A 16,252-nucleotide genomic window follows, 5' to 3' on the forward strand; every position below is an offset into this window, starting at 1 on the left:
CGACTGGATTGTGAAAAGCAGCCTAATGACCAGGAATGTGCATTATGCAGTCCATAGCAATCATGTCGAGTTTAAATATCTGATGTTGTATAGTTGTTCTGGTGCAGCTTCACACAGTCAACAAGGTGAAGGGAAGGAGAAATCAGCTGTAATGTTTTGTAAAGTTGTAAGAGTTTAAACATCTGTCCATGTCTCTCTATAGGACACTCTGCTGTTACTGTTGAAGAGTCTGCCCATGGGATGCTATTTTAATATCTATGGATTTGGCTCTCATTTTGAGTCCTTCTTCCCGTTAGTATCTAGATCTTCTTTCATTGACATTCAGTTTTAAAAGTCAGTGGAGATTAGCTGTGCTTCTGTTTGCACTTGCAGTCGAAGTGTTGTATACAAACAGAAAACAATGGATAAGGCTCTGAAGAGAGTGAAAGAAATGCAAGCAGACATGGGCGGCACAAAGATTTTACAGCCTCTAAAACACATCTACAGTCAGCCCTGTTATCCTGATCACCCCAGACAGGTACAACACCTCAACATGCTTCTGAACAACACACTGACATTCATGTAAAAATATAACAAGGCTTATCAGATGTTTTTCTCTCTTCAGCTGTTCATCTTCACTGATGGAAAGGTGTTTAACACCAAAGAGGTTCTGGATCTAGTGAAAAGTCACGCTCACTCTCACAGGTAAAGGTCTGCTGGGTTTGACCTGTCCATCATTCATATCTTCATCACTAACAGTAACAGAGTTTATTGTGTCTTCAGGTGTTTCTCATTCGGGATTGGTGAGGGTGCAAGTGCCGCTCTCATCACAGGAATGGCCAGGGAGGGATCTGGTCACGCTCAGTTCATCACAGACACCGACCGCATGCAGCCCAAAGTAAAGCTCTCCACTGGATTTCACAGCCACAAATGTTTCCTAATCAAATGTCTCAATGGTTTCTCTTTCTCTTCAAACTATATCAGGTGATGCAGTCGCTCAGGTTTGCGCTGCAGCCCGCTGTGGTTAATATCTCTGTGGATTGGACCCTTCCAGATGGAGTTACTGTTGACACACTGTCTCCACCCATCAATGTGCTCTTCCAGGGTCAAAGGACACTCATTTATGCCCAACTTAAAGGAGAGGTGAGATGATGTAGCGTGTGTTACTTTCAAATAACAATTAGACCAGTGTTTCTCATTTATTTAGCTTATAAAAATCTGTTTTCTCTCTCATAGAGTTCAGGAGAATCTGAAGGATCTGTGACAGTAAAGTACAGTCTTAACAATCAACCAGTTACAAACCAGCTCAATTTCTGCCTCAAACCAACTGAGGAAACAGGGTAACTCATACATAGAAACACAATAAAATGGAGTGACATACATTGATTTAACAAATTTCCTCCATGTTTCCACAGGTTGTCAATTCACCGGCTGGCGGCTCGGACCCTGATTCGTTCTCTGGAGCAGGAGGAGAGGTCAGGTGCTGCAGATGTTGAGTGCATCAGGAGCAGGATGGTGGAGCTCAGTGTTCAGGCAGGAGTGAGCAGTGTTCATACAGCCTTCATTGCTGTGAATAAAAACAGCCGGCAGATTGTGAATGGACCCCTGCTGCAGAGAGGAATTACAAAACAAGGTTAGTGCTCTCCTTGTCTGCGTATAAATCACTGTAGGGTGCTTTCACACTTAGCTTGATTGCCTGGTCCAAACCTAATTGCTCCCCCCTCTCACCATCCCACTAGTCTCGCGTAGCCAGACCTTCAAACTAATGGCTGAAGTTCATGGTAGCTTTCATTGCCCAAGGCCCTCCCATAAGGCCGTTTAACCGACATGTCAAACAACCAATCACAGTTTGTTTCATTCAGCGTCACGTTTTTGGGGCGTGGAAATGTCCCCACAACAACAGACTGACGTGCAACAAGTCAGTCATTGAAATAACCAGCATTGAAAGATTAAGAAGAAGAGGGAGGCAGTAATTCAGTAATATGTACGCGAACGTTGCAAAAGTGTATAACAACAATGGCGTCTGCATAAGCACCTCTTAGCAAAACACCAAATAAAACAGTCTGCGCTTTGTTTCCCGGCGGACCAAAAATAAATGGAACACTTGCGTCTCCCAGAAATCTGATCAAATTCAACTAATCAGTTGATGACTTCGACATTCCTGAAGCGTTTCCAGTTAAAGGGATGGTTCGGAGTAGATTTGACTTCATTGCTATGCACTCAGAAGCCCATGTAAATGCCCCATCCAAAGTTTTTTTTATCTTAGTCGAACAGAAGTGAATGGTACATGTGATGTATCTCATAAATTGCACCACTAAACGTGCAAGTAATCTTACCAAACATCTACAATAGGTTATGGACTCACAAAACGCTACATCGGAACATTTGTGTCACAATCCATTTGCAGCATTATATTCAGGCAAACAAACACAAAGGGGCAGGCAGAAATCGTAGTCAAAAAACATGCAGAAAGGTCGGGGCTGGCAGCGAGAATCAAACACCGGAGGGAGTCCAGGAATCACACACACGGGAAAACAAACACAAGAAGAAACGCTCAGAATTACGACCATGAGGAACGATAAGACTTCGCAAAGAAGCAGTGTGTGTGAGTGGCATATAAGCTGTCCGTGTGAATGAGCTGCAGGTGTGAGCAGTGATCAGTGCAATGAGAAACAGGGAGCAGGTGAATGCAGTGATTAGTGCAGTGGCTTGTGGGGAATGAAGTTCATGATGTGCAGTGCAAGAGTTAATGACAGGACGACTCAATTCGTGACAATTTGTAAGTCCATCATGAGTGTTTTAAAACAAGTTTTACCCAAGAACTACTAGTCTCAAAAACTACAAGTCGACGTCACTTCCCTGGTTTGGGAAAAGCACGTAAAAGTCCACCTACAAGTTGACATGCACACAGATGTAGTTGGAGGACTTTTACATGCTTTTCCCAAACCAGGGAGTACACAACCTATTTACACTACTGTAGAAGTTTGGTAAGATTACTTGCACGTTTAGTGGTGCAATTTACGAGATACATCACATGTACCATTTAGGCTGTAGCAAGCCATTCGAAAAACTCTGATATCTCCATAAATGTTCGACTAAGGTAAAAAAAACTTTGGATGGGGTATTTACATGGGCTTCGGAGTGCATAGCAATGAAGTCAAATCTAACTCCGAACCATCCCTTTAAGTGTACCATATGCATCAGACGTTTAGCCAACGTTCCTTGGGCGTGACGTCTGAGGCCGAGACTACTATCCCACTAGTTCGTGTTCATATTGTATTTCCAACACTGCTGCCAATTTAGCAATTTTGCTAGATTTAACAACTTTTCAGACTGCCCTAGCAACATTTTCTTCAAAAAGCACCTAGCAACAAATGTAGCTTTTTTTTTTTCATTGACAACTTTTAGCAACTGTTGCTCAAATAATAAAAAGGCAAAAATTATAAATCAAAGATGTCTACTAGGACACACATCATGTGAATAAATTTGCTGGATGTAGCTGTTAATAACTGTTCATTTATGATAACACCTTGTTGTTAGTTTTCTACCTGCACTTGGTGATAAGTTAAAAAGTATGTAGAGAAATGGGAAAAAAACACTGTTAATTTCTAAGATGTAACCTGGGAACATCAGAGTTCAGAAAATAGTGCTTACATTATCCAAACAAAACTGAAGTCCAATGTTACACAAACCCGGGTCAAAAGTGCTAGTGTGAAAGCCCCCTTATTGTCACTTGACTATTTCATGTTAACACTGTTGTGTTCATTCAAATTTGAAATCAAATGTTTTTCAGAGTGGCTTCAAGCGCTTACCAATCCAATTTGTGGTAAGACAAACAGTCTGTTATTAGTATGTAATGATACATATTACCAGTCAAAAATTGATTGATGTTTTCATAATTTACAAATTTTTTTTTTTTTTTTAGGGAAGTATAATGGACCCTTGCCCAGTAAGTGATGCTTGAATGTTTGAAAGAATTGTTGTTTTCCTGACATATTACAAAATTGGTACATTTGATTATTGTTTCACCATCCTCACCAAACCACAAACTACTGAGAGTTCAGAATGAGGAAATGATTGATGTAACTCAAAAACTTTCTAAATTTGAAATTTTATGTCTTTTCCAATTTTAGCCATAAAACATGACAGTGATCTTGCAAAGTAAGACAATTCAGATTGATCGACATGTTTCAGTCAGACTTGTGTGCATTTGAAGTTGCATTTTAAATTCTGTGTAAATCGCTAAAGAAAACCCCTCAAGGTTAATGAATGTTGTTGTCAGTTTCAGAGGTTTGACTGCACTGTCTCTACAGGCAAAATCGCAAGCCAAGCGAAGAGGTATGTTCACATGCACACACGCGCACACACACACTAACTAGCAAACATGGGATTGACAAATATGTTGAATTTGGTTTTTGTATTCTAGTTCATTAGCTTACTTAGTACTTTATATTCACTTTATATTCTGTTATTCATTAAAAACAGTATATGAAAGGCATAATTCCATGCTTATGCAACTATTGTTGTCATATGATCTCATTATGTTGAATGTGAGTTACGTCTAGAGCCATTGATTTCAAATGCCATTTTTGGCACTTCACAATCACTTCCCGATTCCAAAACTTTTCTTGTTTGTTAGTTCTGTTGGATGTGTCTGTTCTTAGCTGTTTCTTTCTGATCTGAATCTGTTTTGAGCTTTGTTTACTCTGCCAGTAGATGTGAAAACTGCTCAGCCACGGGCCTTTGGACTTACTAGATCTAAGCCATTGCTGGGTAAGGCACCTCATTTTAATATTAGTTTTGTAAAAGTGTGAAGTAATAATGTTTGAAGAAGTTGCTGTTTTTTTTAAATCCCCATTGCATTTCACAAAATATTTTTACAACCCTCACCAAACCACAAAACAGAGCAATAAATAGTTCCCAGTCAATTGTTAACAAGATGCTAAATGAATTTGTTTTTTAGGTATACTGCGTCAGGCCCTGTTTCACAATCATGGTAAGATAAATCATATTGACTGCTCATTGACTATGGCAAGAAGTAAAAATGCAGTCACATTTTAGATCTTTTTTTGTTTGCGTATTATTATTATTATTATTATTAGAGGTTCAAGCATGTAGCACTAAAACCCTATTGTAATTGTTAGAATGGCCAAGGATTTGCATTCTCCATCTAAAACTGATCGTGCAGACCAAACCACAAGTCGTAGGGACTTGAAACTTGGTGGGATGGTAGTACTCACACTGTCTACAATGTCACCAAGGCTCACCCCGATCGGCCTGACGGTGGCACTACAGTCATCAAAAGCACGAAAAGGCTCATGACCCTTAAACCAATTTGACCGTCATCCTTGCAAATTTTTGGGGTATTTTTTGAAAAACCTACTTTTGCAAACTAGTCCTAGGTTCTTCGTCCAACCGGAAGCAAACCAGTGCAGAAAAATATCCCTGGAGAGTGAATATCAGTAATTATCAAACAAAGTCGAACTTTAGACCCATTATATCAATGGGATGCCAAAACATTTGTAAGGGGCAGAGACCCTTTTACTAAAACCCCTATAACCCCTAAAATTAAAAATGATCGTGCAGACCAAACCACATGTCATAAAGACTTGAAACTTGGTTGGATATTAGTACTCACACCATCTGCAATGTCACCAAGGCTAAACAAGCATGTAAAGTTTTTTGATAAAACCATAGGTGGTACTGTAACAGTCATAAATGTTAAAAATCCTCATATTTTTATGGTAAATTACCTGAATTTGCCAAAAATGCTTTTAAACTATTGATTTAGCTGGTTAGAGGCTTGCTAAATAATATGTAGTCTTTTTCATATGTGCTTAAATGCTATATTTTTTTTATTTGCATTTGTTAAAAATCCTAACATTTGAATGTACCGACTGATTTCTTACAGATTCCCAATAGTTTAGATGCTCAAAGAAGGTGGCCACTTATGATGAAAGCGACAGCTGTTCTGCTTCATCATAAATGTGTTTGTGCGTAAATTCATTACATTACCTACTATATGTATATTATATAGAGCCCCAGAAGGATCCATTTCTGCAGTTGGTTTCTTTCCAAAAGGCGTCAGGCTGCTGGGAGCTGGATGCCACACTGGCTGATGTGTTTGGAAAGAGGAAGGATGAGCTGACCAATCAGAAACCAGCACAGGTGAGAGATGTGATGAAATAATAAGACAGCCATGATTGTGTCCAGTGTCCAGTGACAAATGGTTTGTCCACAGGTGGATAAGTCAGTATGGGCCACTCTCCTGGCTCTGATCTGGTTATACGGCTGTAAAATAGAGCAGCAGGTGGAGTGGCAGTTTGTGGCCATGAAGGCAGCGTCATGGATCGGCTCTCAGAAAGGTGAGATCTCCATTCCAGACCACATTCATTCAGTCAGTGTTCATCAAGAGACGTTTGAGCAAATATCTTCAGTTCTCTGACGCACACTGATGATTTAAGTGTGTGTTTATGTGTGTGTGTTTCAGTGGGCGATCTGTCTCAGTGTGTGTGTGTGGGGAATGTCCTGCTTGGATGTCAGGTGACCAAAGAGACTCTGGGAATCTGAAGACGTCAGTGTTTCTACATCCTGATCTGTCAGAAGACCAAATAACAGATACGGTTACATTTACTGTTACTCTGTTAGTTGTTTAATCAATGTTCAATCAATTTTATATGCTCAAATCAACACCAATTATAGATATTTTAGCTTGCACCATCAATTGAGGATTATGTACCAAAGTCCAAGTCAAAATAATCATAAAATGGTTTTGTAAATATATAAAATGTTTTATTCATTTAAATGTTGTTTGATGTTTTTGGTTTGAATCAAATTATATAAATTTATTTTTTTTAAACAAAACTTGTTTCTTTTTGCCTGTCAGTGATTTAATAAAGCTTTTGCTCATAATCACTAAGACTGAGGATACTTTCACACAGCAGAATCATGTTTAGAGTGCTAAATCTGCTATCCAACATTTCAATACTCTTACAATTAGGAAAAATTAATGAGATTTCATAGAAACGTTTAAAAAATATCTATGTATGAAAACTAGAATGGTTGTTTGGAAAAATTTAGAAAATCCCATTCATGCGAAACATTTGAAATGAACCGATAAAAACAGTTCAGAGCTTCTGAACAGAACCTAATTAATATTCATAAGTCAAACGTCCTGACAGAGTCTGCGCACAAAACAATTAATATTAATGAGGCATAACTAACGTCTAGTCGTCTACTATTGGTCTTCGGATGAGATAGGGCCGATTGCAGAACAGCAGAACCATACGTCACAGCAGTCACACGGCAGCAGCGCCACGGCAGCAGGCTCAGACGGTAGTGGGCGGAGTCTCCATCTGAGATCGAAAGTGGGTGAAAATAATGATCAACTTATATTTTTCTATATATTTTTAAACAGTATAAACTGAGTACAAAGCTCAAACAAAAAACAAAACAAAACTTGAGCAATAGAATGTTTTTATTTAGTTAAACTATATTTTTTACCTAATCATTTCAGTATTAACCAATTTTTCATTGTACATAATACCATGTACTATACACTATACCCATCATAAACTGGATTTTCCCAAAAAATATTACAAAATCAAACAAAACATATAGCACAGAAGGCACACATTTAACAACAATAATAACCACACATTACTCACCTAACTAAATTAGTTTAAACCTAAAATAAATCAAAACTCTTTAAACATGCAATTAATCCAGAGGCATGATTTGTTCACACACTCATTAAGGAAATGTCCATATCATCCTTAAATTCAAAGTGAAGCATGAAGGGCTCTTTGGCCAGCAGACTCTCATCATTTGTTTCTGCCATTATAAAAGTTCATTATGTTGCTGCACATGAAATATAACGCGAATAACATTAAATAAATATTTTTTTATAAGGTTACACACTGATTATTTATAACTTAAACCCCATTTTTCTACCCATCCGTTGGTCGCGCATATACGCCATGTTTGTAGTTTTTTTACACTTTTATGCGTATTTGTAGTTCTAATCAAATCCTCGTTCAACACGCAATGTGTTGTGGGCAATATAATAGCCGTTAGAGTGCGCATTAATCCGTACTTCGAATTCTAAAGGTAAATTGTAGTAGACCTTCCGGAAATCTTTAGAATACTTTTTAGGACATACCAATTCTATTTTCGAATACTATTTAGGACGGATATTTTGTGGGACCTGATTGGGCTGCAGCAGGAGACTCCGCCCACTACCGTCTGAGCCTGCTGCCGTGGCGCTGCTGCCGTGTGACTGCTGTGACGTATGGTTCTGCTGTTCTGCAATCAGTCATTATTGCTTCGGATACCAGAGCGGTGATTGAGCAACTTTGGGAAATCATCTCACGATTTCCCCAAACTTTCGACATCATTTACACTTTTAAATAACACTTTTTTAATCGTTAAGTAAGTTATCAGTCTGTAAAGATTTAAGGCAGATATATAGGCAGCAGGGTCGGTGTTTGAGTTTCAGTTTCGATTTCGATTTGAAGTAAACAAACGAAGGAGTGTCAGCATGGAGATCTGCGGTCTTGTGACTAAGAACAATCAACCAGGTATGAATTCACCTGTCTATGTGTAATGTTACCTGCTTCTTGAATTTTCAATATGTTAGAGAGCTGAAGTGTTTTCCACGCGATTTGTCCGAGTGTTTAACCAATTTAATAACCCAGTTTTAACCGAAATGTCATTAAGGGGGAAGTCACGTTCTTTCACGTGTTTTTCTTAAACTGAGAATCTTTAAATATGAACACGTTCTTGTTTTTTTCTGACAATGTAAGAGTTTAATGAGCAATAACACTGGCTGTCGTGGTCAGCTGAGCTGCCTGTGGTGACTTTGCCTTTATTCTTCATAAGAGTCAGAAAGTTTATTTGTGATGTTGTTATTGGTTTGTTTGACTCAGTGCCTCTGAAGAGCATCTCAGTGGAGGTTGGTGTTCAGGATCATGTAGCCACAGTGTCCTCCACTCTGCAGTATGTGAATGAGGAAGAGCGCCCCCTGGAGGCCTTGTTCGTCTTCCCTCTGCCTGCTGATGCTGCTGTCTGCCACTTCAGTGCCAAGATCGGAGAGCAGGAGATTGTGGCAGAGGTGCAAGAAAGACAGAAAGTGAGTCTAAATACAAATTCACAGAACATAAGTTTGCATATTCATGCTACACATCACCATTAAACTAAGAAATTGTATCTTGCAGGCGAGGGATCAGTATGATGACGCTGTGAGTTCGGGTCAGCAGGCGTTTCTGTTGGAAGAGAGTGCAGAGAGTCCTGATGTGTTCAAACTGAGTGTCGGGTGTCTGTCGGCGGGTCAGAACGCTGCTGTCACCATCATCTACGTCACTGAGCTCGCTGTGCAGGATGACCACTCGCTGCGCTTCTGTCTGCCGGCTGTACTCAACCCCCGATACACACCAGCAGGTACTACAGCAGCTGCTTCAGGTTCAGATGCTGGTATAGTCTCAGAGATTTCATGTGGAGCTGTTCCCTACACGCTGACTCTCAGTGTCCATGTGAGCTCTCCAAAGCCCATCTCCAAACTCGAGTCCAACTGCACTCTGGATCCTCTAGTGTTCGTCAACTCTGATCACACTCAGGCTACGGTACTGTGTGTCGTCTTGTGTTTATCTGGATGTGTGAGCAGAGCAGTTTTATGCATGTGTTGTTTGTGTGTGTAGGTGAATCTGAGTCCTGGTCACATGTTTGATAAGGACGTTGAGCTGTTTGTGTTCTATCAGGATACCCATCAGCCCTCTGCTATAGTGGAGGCAGGAGTGACCACTGCCCCATCAGGTAAGTCCTCCAGCTCACTTGGGTTATGGGATTAAGTGATCAAGGTGTCACTGACTCTTTCTCTCTTTTTCAGGCTCTCTGATGAGGGACCCAGTGGTCATGATCAGTTTGTACCCAGAGTTCCCAGAGCAAGTGATGTCATCACTGGTAACTCAAGGCGAGTTTGTTTTTGTGATTGACAGATCAGGCAGTATGGGAGACATGATGTATCATGGGAAAGGAGCACAGATGCGCATTACAAGTGCAAAGGTAAGGTTTAAGGTTCCAAACAGCATGTGATGAAACATTTTAAGTCATCATGAAACTTGGTCCACAACCAATTACTTATATTTTGTGACATATTTCTAAGGAAAATAGGACATTTGAGAAGGAATAATTGAATTCCATGTCATATCAGATTTGATTCAAGTGGTTGGAGGGAAAGGGCTGAAAAGTAAGAAGGATATGTGAGTTCAAAGAAAGAAGATTAGTTATTAAGAAGGTTTTTATGTTTTATTGAAAGATGAAAGAAACAAAAAATGTTTTGAGAAACTATTTTTCTTTGTGCACAATAAAACAAGGAATGTGCATTATAAAAGTAAATACAATAGTTATGGTGTGTTTTGTATGCTGTAGTAAATACTATAGTTTTGATCGAATTTTCACTATCTGTCCATGTCTCTCTATAGGACACTCTGCTGTTACTGTTGAAGAGTCTGCCCATGGGATGCTACTTCAATATCTATGGATTTGGCTCTGATTTTGAGTCCTTCTTCCCGTTAGTAACTAGATCTTCATTCATAGATATTCAGTTTAAAAAATTTGTCAGATGAGAGGTTTTTCTGTCTTTGCAGTCAGAGTGTTGAGTACAGTCAGGACACAATGGATCAGGCTCTGAAGAGAGTGAAGGAAATGCAAGCAGACATGGGCGGCACAGAGATTTTACAGCCTCTAAAACACATCTACAGTCAGCCCTGTTCCCCTGATCACCCCAGACAGGTACAACACATCACCTGAATGACCTTGTGTGAAAGTCTAAACATGGCTTAAGACTCAGATGTTTTTCTCTCTTCAGCTGTTCATCTTCACTGATGGAGAGGTGTTTAACACTAAAGAGGTTCTGGATCTGGTGAAAAGTCACGCTCGCTCTCACAGGTAAAGGTCTGCTGGGTTTGATCATTCATATCTTCATCACTAACAGTAACAGAGTTTATTGTGTCTTCAGGTGTTTCTCATTCGGGATTGGTGAGGGTGCAAGTGCCGCTCTCATCACAGGAATGGCCAGAGAGGGATCTGGTCACGCTCAGTTCATCACAGACACCGACCGCATGCAGCCCAAAGTAAAGCTCTCCACTGGATTTCACAGCCACAGATGTTTCCTAGTCAAATGTCTCAATGGTTTCTTTTCTCTTCAAACTATATCAGGTGATGCAGTCGCTCAGGTTTGCGCTGCAGCCCGCTGTGGTTAATATCTCTGTGGATTGGACCCTTCCAGATGGAGTTACTGTTGACACACTGTCTCCACCCATCAATGTGCTCTTCCAGGGTCAAAGGACACTAATTTATGCCCAACTTACAGGAGAGGTGAGATGATGTAGCATGTGTTTCTTTTATGAGAATTAAAGACCAGGTTATAAAAATCTGCCTTTTCTCTCTCATAGGGTTCAGGAGGCTCTGAGGGAACAGTGACAGTCAAATACAGTCTTAAAGATCAACCAGTAACAAACCAGCTTCACTTCTGCCTCAAACCAACTGAGGAAACAGGGTAACACACACAAACACACATAGAAACATGTTGAATTGGAGTGACATCAACTGTTTTCTTCTAATTCAACAAATTTCCTCTTTGTTTCTGCAGGTTGTCCATTCACCAGCTGGCGGCTCGGACCCTGATCCGTTCTCTGGAGCAGGAGGAGAGGTCAGGTGCTGGAGATGTTGAGGGCATCAGGAGCAGGATGGTGGAGCTCAGTGTTCAGGCAGGAGTGAGCAGTGTTCATACAGCCTTCATTGCTGTGAATAAAGACAGCAGACAGACTGTGAAAGGACCCCTGCTGCAGAGAAGAGTGCCGACACAAGGTTAGTGCTCTCATTGTGTATATAAAATCACATTTATTGTGACTTGACTCTTTAATGTTTATTTTAAGATGTGAAATCAAATGTTTTTCAGAAGCCCTGATGCAAGCAAATCAGGGTAAGACAACAATTTGTTATTTAAGCACAAAGCATTCTTGTGACAAATTTAAGCACATTCAGCCACAGCAAGTGTTTTGCCAGAATTCATTCAAATTGTGCTCTTATTGTGTGTGTGTGTGTACTGTCACTTGACTATTTGATGTTTATATTAAGATGTGAAATCTATTGTTTTTCAGATTTACTTCTAAAATGCTCACTGGCAGGATTAAGTAAGAAAAACAACACACTACCAGTCAACATTAGATTTCAACTTAAACTTTTAAGATATATAAAATATGATTCTTGCAGTCATAATGTGTCCATACCTGTGGAACTGTTCTGTTTGTTGTTACAGTTAATCTTTAAGTAAGAAAAACATACTTTTCATTTTAGAGATCATCTTTTCTTTCTTTTTTTTAGTGAGTGCACCCAAACAGAGGAGCGGATTCATGACAAGTAACACAATGAATGCACAGCGTCACTAAAGCTCACTAAATGTGAAACACAAATGCAGCATCACCTCATGGTTAACGATCTTTGTTGTCATTTGCAGAGATCAATCATTTCTTCCGTCGTGGTTCTAAGAAGACCCCCACTGTTTTACATTGTCAGCGACCCCTTATGCGCTGTTTCATACCTGATCCCATACAGAAACAAACTCATCTTTGTCTTGAACAGGTTGAGGGTGAGTACGTTCTCAGCTATTTTTTCTTATTTTTGGTTGAACTATTCCTTTAAACTACCTGCTATACTTTAAAGGTGACCTATTTTGCTAAATCTCTGATGTCCCCACAGTGTGTATGTGAAGTTTAAGCTCAAAGAACACAACAGATAATTATGGAAATCTGGAATCGCGTGTTCAAAGAGACAGTTTATGATTTATTGGGATTATAAAAAACTAAAAAAAACAACAACTAAATGACATACACAAAAAACGGTTTCATAGTTTTCGGGACTCAGTTTCTCATATTCCCCTTGACAAAACCCCATATATTCTCTACGGGGTTCAGGTCTGGTGAGTTTGCTGGGCAAGTAAAGCACACCAACACCGTGGTCATTTAACCAACTTTTGGGGCTTTTGGCAGTGTGGGCAGGTGCCAAATCCTGCTGGAAAAGGAAATCAGCATCTTTAAAAAGCTGGTCAGCAGAAGGAAGCATGAAGTGCTCTAAAATATCTCGGTAAACGGGTGCAGTGACTTTGGTTTTCAAAAAACACAGTGGACCAACACCAGCAGATGACATTGCACCCCAAATCATCACAGACTGTGGAAACTTAACACTTGACTTCAAGCAACTTGGGCTACAAGCTTCTCCACCCTTTCTTCAGACTCTAGGACCTTGGTTTCCAAATGAAATACAAAACATGCTCTCATCTGAAAAGAGGACTTTGGACCACTGGGCAACAGTCCATTTCTTCTTCTCCTTAGCACAGGGAAAGACTGTTGAATCTGATGTTGTCTGTGGTTCAGGAGTGGCTTAACAAGAGGAATACGACAACTGTAGCCAAATTCCTTGACACGTCTGTGTGTGGTGGCTCTTGATGCCTTGACCCCAGCCTCAGCCCATTCCTTGTGAAGTTCACCCAAATTCTTGAATCGATTTTGCTTGACAGGCCTCTCAAGGCTGCAGTTCTCGGTTGGTTGTGCATCTTTTTCTTCCACTCAACTTTGTGTTAACATGCTTGGATACAGCACTCTGTGAACAGCCAGCATGAATGTTGAATGTTTGTGGCTTACCCTGCTTGTGAAGGGGGTCAATGATTGTCTTCTGGACAACTGTCAGATCAGCAGTCTTCCCCATGATTGTGTAGCTTAGTGAACCAAACTGAAAGACCATTTTGAAAGCTCAGGAAGCCTTTGCAGGTCTTTTGAGTTAGCTGAGCAGCATGTCACCATATTCTAATTTGTTGAGATAGTGAAATGGTGGGTTTTTGTTAAATGTGAGCCAAAATCATCACAATTAAAAGAACCAAAGACTTAAAGTTCTTCAGTCTGTGTGCACTGATTTTATTTAATACACGAGTTTCACAATTGGAGTTGAATTACTGAAATAAATGAACTTTTCCGTGACATTCGAATTTATTGAGATGCACCTGTATGTCCTAATTCTATTCCATGTGTTATAGCTTTATGAGAGCTATCTTTAAATATGAATGATGGATTATGGTAATGTTAGGAGAATTTTCTGCAAATAATGACGTGGCATTTTCTATGATATATGCATGTTTCATGAAGTTACAAGCGAAATCGCCACATGACAGCTACCTTTGATTTTTTGCTAAGCTACATGCTGCCTGTACAGTTTTATGTGTGTTATAAATTCATGCTGAAAATCTTTAGATATAAATGACGGATTATAGTTATTTTGTTTGTTTTTACTCTGGAGAATCTACTCTAAATAATGGTCCACAATCTGAGCATGTTTTATGAAGGTAGAAGCAAAATGGGGACATCAATACATTATTTTCATATGGTCTGGGGGTGATTTCTTGTGCAAAAAAAATCGCTCCTGTCTATTCAATGCCCCGAACAATTATACTTGTTTTATTCTACTCAAGGAGATCTTTCAAATGACATATGACACATGACAATCCGAGCTGTATGATGTTTTTGACATGTTAAAATACTCATCACTACTTTAGAGTTAATCAAAGTGTTAGACTCTAAGCTTTCAAATGAAAATGATATAATTTTTTGTTGGTCAAGGCAGTGGTTTGAAAAATATGAATAGTAATATTTTAATAATTGCGGTACACTTCGGTTTAGAGGTAATGCTCAACGCTCGATAAGAGTTGAGCTAATAAATTACATTCATTAAAAAGTTGAGATTTAAGCTTTAAAATGATATTTGTGTTATTCCATTCAGGGGTTGCTTAGTCATTTGACTATGAATTTCTCCGTGCGTTTAAAGGGTTAAAGTGATTTTTGCATAATAGGCCCCCTTTAAAACCAATAAATGAGAAGCAGCACTTTCAGCAGTAAAAAGGTTATTTGGTAAGGCAAACAACTGCATTTAATTGGACTTTCAGCCTTTACTATGATTACTGTAAATGAGTCTAAGAACAGATAACCTCTGGTTCTTTCATCACACAATGCATTATGGGAAACAGTATTCCATACAGTATGCTCTGTTGTATACTGAACATTTTGACAGATGTATTAGTTCATAAAATCATTATGTTTTATATTTATTTATTTATTTACAAATAATGATTATATTTTGCTCCACTTTTTCAGAATTTGATGGTTCAGCTGCTCCTGAGCTCCAGAAGGACCCATTACTCCAGTTGGTTTCTCTCCAAAAGGCGTCAGGCTGCTGGGAGCTGGATGCCACACTGGCTGATGTGTTTGGGAAGACGGAGGATGAGCTGACCAATCAGAAACCAGCACAGGTGAGAGAAGTGATGAAATAACATGACAGCCGTGATTGTGTCCAGTGTCCAGTGACAAATGGTTTGTCCACAGGTGGATGGGTCAGTATGGGCCACTCTCCTGGCTCTGATCTGGTTATACGGCTGTAAAATAGAGCAGCAGGTGGAGTGGCAGTTTGTGGCCATGAAGGCAGCGTCATGGATCGGCTCTCAGAAAGGTGAAATCTCCATTCCAGACCACATTCATTCAGTCAGTGTTCATCAAGAGACGTTTGAGCAGATATCTTCAGTTCTCTGACACACACTGATGATTTGAGTGTTTGTGTGTTTCAGTGGGAGATCTGTCTCAGTGTGTGTGTGTGGGGAATGTCCTGCTCGGATGTCAGGTGACCAAAGAGACTCTGGGAATCTGAAGACGTCAGCGTTTCTACATCCTGATCTGTCAGAGAAATATACCAAAGAAATAGACTTGTTTACAAGATAAAATCATTTATATGGAAATTGAATTGAAAGCATTTGAAGATTAAAAAACTGTTTTAAATAAAACTGCTTTTAGTTTTTTTTTTTTGTCTATTGATTTACTTTTGGACTGGACCTCAATCACTGATGAAACTTTCCCAGCAGCAGAATACTGTTTGTTTGGCTAATTATGTTTATATACAAATTGGTTATGAAAAATAGTCACAAATTGCGTTCTTTAACCAGAAAGAATTGTATGAGCAATTCTTCAACTAGGGGCACTTTTAGCCTTGTGAAGTTGAAGAAGAAAAATGGTTCAAAAGTCACATAAGTTTATATATTTTGTCTAGTTTTAAGGTATGTAAGAGGACAAACTTACATTACAAGAAAAATGGTTTATATTAATTAATTTTTCGACCTGCAATGAACAAATGTGCATCTCAATATACAGCTGTTATTTAAAAATAGAATAACTTTAGTTTT

The 16,252-nt window shown here is 39.4% G+C and overlaps 3 protein-coding genes across 3 annotated transcripts in view; all 3 read left to right on the top strand.

Moving 5' to 3' along the window:
* The window catches only part of LOC141312707 (von Willebrand factor A domain-containing protein 5A-like), a 9,098-nt gene extending 2,291 nt beyond the window's left edge, over positions 1-6,807 (top strand). Inside the window, exons 4-16 of the mRNA XM_073832593.1 lie at positions 203-291; positions 373-517; positions 605-684; positions 763-877; positions 964-1,122; positions 1,216-1,319; positions 1,395-1,612; positions 3,905-3,928; positions 4,113-4,140; positions 4,262-4,317; positions 6,017-6,147; positions 6,221-6,344; positions 6,470-6,807. Coding sequence (XP_073688694.1) covers positions 203-291; positions 373-517; positions 605-684; positions 763-877; positions 964-1,122; positions 1,216-1,319; positions 1,395-1,612; positions 3,905-3,928; positions 4,113-4,140; positions 4,262-4,317; positions 6,017-6,147; positions 6,221-6,344; positions 6,470-6,549 — 1,353 coding nt within the window. The 3' untranslated portion in view covers positions 6,550-6,807. The remainder of the gene's footprint in view (positions 1-202; positions 292-372; positions 518-604; positions 685-762; positions 878-963; positions 1,123-1,215; positions 1,320-1,394; positions 1,613-3,904; positions 3,929-4,112; positions 4,141-4,261; positions 4,318-6,016; positions 6,148-6,220; positions 6,345-6,469) is intronic.
* Positions 6,808-8,308: 1,501 nt separating this feature from the next.
* On the top strand, positions 8,309-12,444 carry LOC141312723 (von Willebrand factor A domain-containing protein 5A-like). The gene is made up of 14 exons (XM_073832604.1): positions 8,309-8,558; positions 8,907-9,109; positions 9,195-9,599; positions 9,675-9,789; positions 9,863-10,038; positions 10,458-10,546; positions 10,623-10,767; positions 10,844-10,923; positions 10,994-11,108; positions 11,194-11,352; positions 11,430-11,533; positions 11,627-11,844; positions 11,936-11,959; positions 12,138-12,444. The coding sequence occupies exons 1-14, from the start codon at positions 8,519-8,521 to the stop codon at positions 12,308-12,310; spliced, it is 2,046 nt and encodes a 681-aa protein (XP_073688705.1). The 5' UTR covers positions 8,309-8,518; the 3' UTR covers positions 12,311-12,444.
* Positions 12,445-12,461: 17 nt separating this feature from the next.
* On the top strand, positions 12,462-15,816 carry LOC141312722 (von Willebrand factor A domain-containing protein 5A-like). Its single transcript, XM_073832603.1, has 4 exons — positions 12,462-12,625; positions 15,177-15,331; positions 15,405-15,528; positions 15,644-15,816. Exons 1-4 carry the CDS (start codon positions 12,562-12,564, stop codon positions 15,721-15,723), a joined length of 423 nt encoding a protein of 140 aa, XP_073688704.1. The 5' UTR covers positions 12,462-12,561; the 3' UTR covers positions 15,724-15,816.
* The last annotated feature ends 436 nt before the right edge of the window (positions 15,817-16,252 follow it).

Source organism: Garra rufa, unplaced genomic scaffold, assembly GCF_049309525.1.
Source record: "Garra rufa unplaced genomic scaffold, GarRuf1.0 hap1_unplaced_004, whole genome shotgun sequence".
NCBI lineage: Eukaryota > Metazoa > Chordata > Actinopteri > Cypriniformes > Cyprinidae > Garra > Garra rufa.

Excerpts from the sequence above, each read along its gene's own strand:
- LOC141312722 (XM_073832603.1), top strand. The coding sequence starts at position 12,562 with ATGCGCTGTTTCATACCTGATCCCATACAGAAACAAACTCATCTTTGT. Across the intron at positions 12,626-15,176 it reads TTGTCTTGAACAGGTTGAGG|AATTTGATGGTTCAGCTGCT; the intron begins GTGAGTACGTTC and ends CCACTTTTTCAG. Across the intron at positions 15,529-15,643 it reads ATGGATCGGCTCTCAGAAAG|TGGGAGATCTGTCTCAGTGT; the intron begins GTGAAATCTCCA and ends TGTGTGTTTCAG.
- LOC141312723 (XM_073832604.1), top strand. The coding sequence starts at position 8,519 with ATGGAGATCTGCGGTCTTGTGACTAAGAACAATCAACCAG. Across the intron at positions 9,600-9,674 it reads CTGATCACACTCAGGCTACG|GTGAATCTGAGTCCTGGTCA; the intron begins GTACTGTGTGTC and ends TTGTGTGTGTAG. Across the intron at positions 10,547-10,622 it reads GATTTTGAGTCCTTCTTCCC|TCAGAGTGTTGAGTACAGTC; the intron begins GTTAGTAACTAG and ends CTGTCTTTGCAG.